Here is an 8662-nt window from a genome sequence, read left to right as displayed (position 1 = left end):
GGGGATCTTGGGAGACGTCCCAGATCCCGGTGGGGCAATGCTCCCCAATAGCACTGTGAGGGACATGGGGTCCCAAATCTGTTTGACAGGCCTAGAAAGTGGGTCGCTCCCATGGAGACAGAAGTAGTGGCAGAATCTGTTGTTTTGTCTTTGTGTTTCTGGCTGTCTAGCTGTGCTGAGTGATAAAAGAAAGTGCTTAAAAAGAAAGTGCTGGAGGAAGTAAAGTTTTGTTTTTCTGTTTAAATGTATGTACGGCCATCATGGTTCTTTTTGACTAATCTTATGCTCTGTAGGTCATGGTTAATATGATCAAAAGTAATTTGGTATGTTTAAAGGTTAAATTCAAATTCTTGTTTAAAACGTATATGTGTACCTATGTGTTTATAAGGTCTATAAGCTCATATGTTTAAAAAGGAACAATATGGGTTGCCACATATGTAATATGCCTCACCACCATCTTGAAATTGCCACGTGAAATGTAATGTGACCGCCATCTTGAGATAGCCACATGTATGGGTCAGAAAAAAAAAAACCTTAGTCAAATGATTTTTGTTTCCTTCTAGACTAAAAAGATAAATTTTATTTTAAATTGGTATTGGTTTTAGAAATTAAGTTGCTTGCACTGCTGAATTCTGATTTTAAAATCTGGTTTCAATCTTTAAAATTATGGTTATGCTTTGTGACTTCTCTCCTACAAAAGGGGCACTTTATTTTGATGTTGCAAAAACAGGTTTTTAAAAAAAATGTTTAAATGTTTAAGGCTATAAAACGTTTAAAGTTTTTCAGGTATTTTAGACAATGATCTTGAGTAGTCTAACAAAAAATTTGACAAGAGTTTCTTCATCCTTTGGGGGAGAACAAAAAAACTTTGGTATTTATTTTTTTAATTTTACTAAATGAAACCGAGCCATATGGTTTGAATTAATTGAGAAAATTTCAGTTTTTACAGTGTATCTTGTGGAGAGCTGTTTCTTTGTTAAGCTGCTTTGTTTATTGAAAAACATGTTTCCACCCTGGTCTTTACCTTGAGACAGAGAAAAGAGGAAGTTTCACCAAGTTCCTTAAAACTTGTTCTAAGTTTCTTAGAATTTGTTTATGTGACCTTGGACCATCATATCTACTACAGGGAAGTAATTTTTTAAAAAAGGTGTTGGCAGTTTCAGAACTTCTTTTTGTATTACTATGACTTGTTTTCGCTTTGCCTATAAAAAATACGTCTTTAAATAAGCCCATGCTGGGCTCCAGCAGGATCATGTCAGCATGAAAAGGATTTGGATGGGAGTTTTTATGTTGTCTTAAAAGCAAGAGAGAGCAAGAGATATTTTAAAAAAAATAGCTTGTCTAGAATAAGAGTGTCTGGTTAAGCCAGAAGAACAAAGCTGGGAACCTGAAGGTATGTGGAATGTTGCAGAGGGTCAGTGTTTGTGTCAATAGCCAGAGGGTAAATATGATTTGAGGAAGAACTGTATTTAAAATTACGTTGTACTTCTTTTAAAAGGATGGTGATTCTTCATTGCAAAATGTTTTCTTATGATCTTTTAAGGGGGACAAATTCTGGCTGATAGGTTTGGTAAGGACAGAATAGTTTGTACAGTTTAAAATTCTTCTGTACTGTTATGTTATGCAGTTGGGTTTAAAATTCATTTGATCACAAAGTTAAAACTTTTGGTGATGGGAAGATTGTAATTTTAATGCAAGTTGTAGGATCAGCAAGATTTGCTAGCTTCTCTATGAACTGTATCTGATTAAAAGGTTTGCTTTGACTTTAGTTCAGAAAGAGCAGATTTAAAGTTATGCTAACAACTGCAGTTGGTTAAGATGTTGAGCTTTACCTAGTGCCTTTGTTTAGTTTTTTTTTTTTTAAGTTTAAGCCTAGGATGGGTAAATATAAAGCTTGCCTATATAGTAGATCTACTTAAAATATAGTTCTAAAACATGCATCTTAGGAATATGCCAGAACTAGAAAGTATAGCATTCTGTTTTAGAGGACACAGTTTAGAGCAGATGATGAAGAGAGACAAAGAGTAACTCAGATACGCTGGCCCTCAAGCTTGTGAGAGATCTGATGACTATGGCATTTTAACATGTATAAGCTTAATGAGACAGGCAGTCCCAAAATCCTGGCAGGAGCTCCCCCAAGGTCTCTGAAAAGATTTGAGCATGACAGATGACTGCAACTCTGGATTGTGGTATGCTAGCCACTGACCAACACTGCCTCAACTGGGCCACTGCTAGGGCCCAGCAGAACCTGTGGACAAAGCCTTGGACACGTGGAGAGCCACTGTCTCACACTGTGAGAGGCAAGGGGAGGGTAATCTCTTGTGTTCCTTTTTTCCACAGAAGTAGTCTCCCATCTTCTGTGCCTAACGGCTGGACCGCCTCTGCTCATGATGCCATGAGACCACAGGAGCTAGGGACACTGCCTAGGTGATGAACTAACTAGTCATCTCTGTCATTTTGATTAGCACATAGATTGGTATATATAATTTATCCTTCTCAGGTCCCTGGTCACCTTGATCAGCTTGACGGCTATGCTAAGTTAATGGTAGCTTTGCAGCTAAAGAGCAGACATTAGATCCACTGTCAGCTCATTGATCAGTTCCTAAGTTAGTTAGAACTACTAGGTACTAGATCTCTTATTTAGACAGGAAAACAGGTTTGCCATGCTCACAGGATTCATGTTAGTTGCCTGTGTCTTATGGTAAATAGCTAAATAAAAAGATACGGAGTTTATGTAGGCTCTGAGAATATAGGAGTTTAGGTTATAAAAATCTGGAGTGTTATTTGGTCTGGAAAAATGTTTCAGGGTTGACAAATGAAAGAATGATTAAAGAGTCTAAGTACGTGTTTTAAGGTATATAAAGATGAGTTCTAAAGATATAAGAATAATTTAAAGCATATTAAAAATGGGAAATACTTTAGATTTCTCCCACCTCTTTCCTACTGTTATGCTTATATCATAAGATTTCAGAAGTTCAGAGTTTTGGCATTCATCAATAGAGTTCTGATAAGTTGATGGAGCACTGACTACTTATTATTCAGTCACAAGCTTGCCTCTTGGTTGTCTTCTGGAGATAGACTTAAAGGTGCTTCTCGTCATGTTAAAAAACTGTTTACACATCTATTTAATGTGTACATCTGACCCAAAAGCCGTAGCCTTTACTATAGTGTTCTTAATATCTGCCATTTCTGAGGTAGACAGGATTTAGGAGTATCTTAAACATATTCCTTTTAGTTGCTTTGTTAAGGAAAGTCCAAGCATCCAGAGTTTAGCAATAAATGCATGAATGTATTTTTGCCAAACTTTCCAGGGTGAATATGGAGATGGGGGCAAAAAAGGAGATGCTGAGTATGCGAAAAATGACCAAGCTCCATTGGTGTCTGATTACCAACAGCTGTGCCCACAGAAAAACTGTTAAGAGTTCAAGACCATGGACACACTTAAGTTGTTTATAATTGTTGGGCTCTCACTGCTTTGGCGGTGGGGGGTGTGAGCCCAACCTGCAGCTTGTAATGATTTATACTAAAAAGATCCTCATATGGTTTGCAACAGACTCAGGTCCTGGTGGTAGTCTTTTGGGGTATTGAGATTCGGGCACAACAGTAGCCAGTGGTTATATAATACAGGAGCACACAGAGGCTCCATATGTCTCCCTTCTTCCCGTCGTAAGGCTCTCTCTGCACCAACTCAGGAGCATTAAAGGCCTTGGTCCCACACTGTCTTGTCAGTCCAGTGCCAGATCTAGTCTTGGTTGCAAGGCCAAAATCAATCACGTTCACATTGCCCTCTATATCTAGCAGGATGTTTGGGGGCTTTAAGTCGTGATGGACAATATCAAGATTGTGGAGTCCTCATGTCCTCAAGTATCTGATTGAATATTTCCTGCGTCTCCTCCTCCTGCAGCCTGCCATTCTCTTTTACCATCTGGAATAAGTTTCCTCCCGCAGCAAACTCGGTTATATACTGCACTTCTTTTTCTGTTATTATAACCTGGAAGACACGAATGATGTATGGCTGTTTTAGCATCTCCACTATCGCCTTCTCAGTGAAGATCCACCGCAGGTTCTTCTTGGTGTTCTTGACAGTTTTTATGGTCATCAGGGCACCCGTAAGCCTATGGTAGCCCAGCCTCACACAGCCAAAGGCACCCTGGACAATGGGCAAGAGCACCTGATACTGGCTTTTCAGGATTTTGCTTTCAGAACTCATGGCCATGAAGCTAGTTTGTCTGTATTAGCTCCTTCTGAGCACACAGGTTAGGAAATAAACTGTGCAACTAAATAACTGAGGTTCTCAATAGAACTACTAAACTAGCCAGCTGTGAAGGAGTCCCACAGGTCACCACAAACAGCTCCCTAGTCTGTAGGGACAAAAGCACAGCACAGCACAGCCTGATATGCAGGACACTCCTTCTTCCCTCACAGTGGCTCAGCGTGAGGTCAAGAGAAGAAAGGGACCAACCACAGCAGCTGTAGCCCATAGTAGCTGTCTCCACTTTGGGCCTCAGGCAGCTTTTCCCTTCTCATGAAACTGAGACTAGCCTCTGCTTGTTCAGCATTTCCAGCCTTCAAGTGGCCTAAGTCGCTGGATGCTGAGCACTTCAAGCCTTTTGTGGTTTTTCAAGCATGAGGTGCATTTTGAATCAGTGTCCTGCAGAGACAGAGGTTAAGTCATGAGGGGGCTTTACTAAAGCCATGTTTACGGTCTTCTGTTCTCGGGATCAGGAGGAACAAAGATCCACAGCACAATGAGCTCTGGGTCTGAAAGAATCAGACTAACTTTGTAACTTATGTTTCTTTTAATTGCTTTATTAAAAGGGGGAGGGCGTCATCAGGGCATAAGGAAATGGACCATGGACATTCCCAGAGGCAAAATGATGGAAGCAATTTCTCTGTTGAGTTTCCTCACCCCTTGGGACTTTGTGTCAAGCTGATGAAAAGCAGCCAGTACTCTTGCCTTCTCTCAGGCAGAGTCTATTTCCTTCCCACTCTGCAGACTGAGCAGTGGCTGTGTTCTCTAAGAAGTTGAGAGGCTCCATGATTTGATGTACATCTTATCTACACTGCATGTAATGAGCCTGTAAGACAGCAAAGCTTTCAGGAGCAAAGTTAAGAGACATTTTTGGTGACAGTGACTGGGCAAAACCCCTAAGACATTGAGAGCTTATAAGACAGCAAAGCTGTCAAGGATAGATAAGAAGACATTCGTAGTAATGGTAGCTAAGAACGCTCTTAAGGCAGCCAATGTGTGTTTGCGTGCGTGTGAAAGAATGATAAGTCAAAGCTATGCCCTGAAAAATGTATAAAATCTGGAGTCTGAGCCCACTCAGGCGCGGCAGGCTCATTACACTGCATCTCTCAGCATTCCCTTCCCCTGGCAGGAGGTGACTCTTAGGACACCCTCTGTGTCCTCCCCTACCCCTTCTAGCCAGCATTTGTCTTGATCACAAATGATCTTTTTGCACTTCAGCCTCTTCTCTTTCTGGTGTCTGGGCTTCCCAGATCTGAGCCTGCTTTGGGTACTGTGACAGGATCTTGGTTTGCTTAGGAGACAAACATCTGGGCATGTATCTGAGCGCGTTTCCATAGAGGTTTGTCTGAAGTAGTAACACCTGCCCTGAATGTTTTGCGTGGAACATTTCTTCAGGCTGAATTCCCAGCTGTATCAAAATGAGAAAACAAGTAGAGCCTCAGCATTCAGCTCTCTGGGTTCCTGATCATGGACACATTGTGGTCAGCTGCTCTTGACCCTGACAGCCTGCTCTCCATGCTATGATATACCATGCCATCAAAGTCTGAGCCAGGACAACCCTCCTGTAGGTTGCTTTCCTAAGTGTTTTTTCACAGGAAGAAGACAGATGTTGCCAACACCCACGCCAGTGTTGCCATAGTAGCATAAGCTACAGGGCGGGGGATATGATTTCTCCGGAAATTCGCCCCCTGGAAGGTCCCTGGCAAACTCATCCCACTTGGAAAAGAGACGTGTTCTGAGATTTCTACGCTTTTTCAGTTGTGGCTCTGGGGCTGGAATAATGAATTCTTTGATCTTTCTCTGTGACACCTGAAACAGCACAACTAACTTTATAAAGAAATTAATTATTAGTAGATTGTTAAAGGCTTTAATAAAAATAATAAGTTTAAGAAAAGTAATGAATTAGATTTAGTATTAACAGGCATTAAGAATAGGAAAAAAATAATAGGCTTCTTCTTAAGAAAAAATAGCATGAGCGGTGCAGCTGGCGGGAGTTTGTTTCCCCTCCCTTCAGTGCCTTGTTTCTAAGGAAGATTATAAATCTTTGGCAGGACATAAGGGAGGATAGTTGACAAAGGTGTGTTTAGACTTTGGCAGGTATTCGACTTGGCTCGGAGGACTATTACAGCTCCTGATTTTCCTCTTCACTAGTCAGTGATAATAAAACCATAGTACCATAGTTTGAGGTTTTTGTTTCTTGTTTGCATTGATCAGAAAGTTTCTAGGCAAAGATTTCTTGTGGGCACTGTCTATGTTAAAACATAAACTTTGTATCCTTGGTAAAAGTCTGAATGTTCTGGAAAGCATGCCAATTTTAAGGTGCTTCCTTGTGAGATCACTATAAAAATACTAGCTTGACTTCGGTAAAGTTGCAGCAGAGTCAAAACCATCAAGGTGTCTCTGTCTGTCAATTGTTCGCCGAAACCGTGTCTTCCTGTCCAAAGCCTTGTTCTCCCTCGGATGACGGGAGCCCGACTGGGCCGGTCAGTGGCAAGATGTCCTCATCAAAGCTGGAGTCATTCCTCATGTCCTATTTCCTTTCTCTTTTCCAGGTCACAAAGGAATTACCAATGCCTCCCTCACTGTCCTTCAAAGATACATACTTTTCCACTGCTTTTTCCTCCCTCCCCATCCTTATAGTGACCTGGAGGCAAATCTGCTCAAGGTCCTGACTTAGTTCCTCATGTGAGGAGGGCAACAGTGAAGGTAGTCAGATCTCTGGATGGATTCCCCCTTTAGCTTCTGTGTCTCTGTGCTTGAGGTTCTTACATGTGCTAAGCCCCTAAACAGGGAGGCCGCTGGCCCACTAGAGACTAGAGTTGAACACAACTAGTGAGCACTTTCCTAATTCTAGGATATCTACCAGTCAGATACTAAGTGTGAAACCTGGTCCTAAGAGAGATGAGGAAGACACAATGCTAGGCAGAAGGCAAGACTCAAAACAACCCCTCTTCAATAAGCTTTTTAATTGCAGCTATGAATGAGGTTCTGAGAAGTGATGAACCATTCTGCTGTCACAGGACTCTACAGAATCCCACTACTCTCCCATTAGTGCTGCTGTGCCTCTCAGTCACAGCCCTTTGAGAAGATGCAGAGCTCAGCACAGGTGGGAGGATGGGCGGAGCTCCAGCTGAGTCAATGAGGGCCATGGCACCTGGGCCCTTGTAAGCATCCTGGGGAAGCATCAGGAAGAGGACTGGTAGACAGAGGCCGATTTGTTCAAAACCCTGAAGATCTGGGTGAAGGCCTTGGATGTGTGTGTCCCTGATTCTGGATGTAAACATATGTGTGTGTCTTGTATATGTGGCCACTCCATGGGTCCAGACATCTGTGAACATGATAGAGGTATCAGAATGCTGAGAGCATCCCAGAGCTCCTGGCTTCCTGTGATGAAGACAACAGGGACTGATTGGTTCCAACCTCAGAACCCAGACAAGGTCTCAGAAGCACTAATCCCCACCAATCCTCCCCTAAGGGAATGTGTTGCCTAGAGGCTTCAAAGCAGGCAGAATCTTTCACTGTGGGCATGCTGAAGTCGTAGATGCTGCAGTTTGGACTATCTAAGCACAGTCTGTGAGGACCACCTTCTCACGCAAGGTAAAAGCAAAAGAAGGGATGAGACAAGAAGACAAGGTAGCTGATATCTGCGCTCACCACTTTAGGGATTCTTCTGTGTGCAACTGGGGTCGAGGTATCCTCAGAACCCAGGGCAAGAATGATGCCCTCAGGTCTCCCATCTGAGACAGCAGCATCTGAGAACAGGTGGAAGGCCATCCTTAGACAATGCTTTTCACACTTTTCTTCCCCTAGTTAGCCAAGGGCCCATACCAGGCAGAGAGGTAAATGCTGGCAGATGTTATGAAACAAAATGAACCTAACAGAGATCTACCCAGTTTCCACCCAAACACAAAAGAAAATACCTTCTTCTCAGCACCTCACAGAACCTTCCCCCAAATTCTCCATATATTGGGTCACAAAGAAAGCCTCAACAGATACAATAAAATTGAAATAACCCCTTGTATCTTATCAGAACACCATGGATTAAAACTGAACTTCAAGCACGGAAACAACAGAAAGAGTGCAAACTCCTGGAACATGAACAACTCTCTGCTCAATGACACTGGGTCAAGGAAGAATTAAGAAAGAAGTTCAACATTTTCTAAAATTCGGTGAATGTGATGGCACAACATAGCCAAGCTGATGGGACATAATGAAAGCACTTTTAAGATGAAACTTCATAGCACTAAGTGCCTTCATAAGGAAATTGATGAGATCCCATACTAACAACAACACACCTGGAATCTCTAGACCAAAAAGAAGCAATCACACCCAAGAGGGATAGATGGTCTGAAATAATCAAACCCAGGCTGAACTCAATACATTAGAAACAAAGAATCAACAAAACAAGAT

At 42.0% G+C, this 8662-nt stretch overlaps 1 protein-coding gene and 1 long non-coding RNA gene across 2 annotated transcripts in view; both read right to left on the bottom strand.

Moving 5' to 3' along the window:
- The window catches only part of LOC129686709 (putative sperm motility kinase W), a 6963-nt gene extending 2628 nt beyond the window's left edge, over positions 1-4335 (bottom strand). Inside the window, 2 exon segments of the mRNA XM_055620720.1 lie at positions 3603-3850; positions 3852-4335. Coding sequence (XP_055476695.1) covers positions 3603-3850; positions 3852-4216 — 613 coding nt within the window. The 5' untranslated portion in view covers positions 4217-4335.
- Positions 4336-7203: 2868 nt separating this feature from the next.
- Positions 7204-8662, bottom strand: part of LOC129686708 (uncharacterized) — a 3510-nt gene continuing 2051 nt past the window's right edge. Inside the window, exon 2 of the long non-coding RNA XR_008721684.1 lies at positions 7204-8004. This is a non-coding gene — a long non-coding RNA (uncharacterized LOC129686708). The remainder of the gene's footprint in view (positions 8005-8662) is intronic.

The sequence above is a fragment of the Psammomys obesus genome, unplaced genomic scaffold (assembly GCF_907164565.1).
Source record: "Psammomys obesus unplaced genomic scaffold, mPsaObe1.curated_primary_1811, whole genome shotgun sequence".
NCBI lineage: Eukaryota > Metazoa > Chordata > Mammalia > Rodentia > Muridae > Psammomys > Psammomys obesus.
This window is presented reverse-complemented; position numbering and strand designations above follow the sequence as displayed.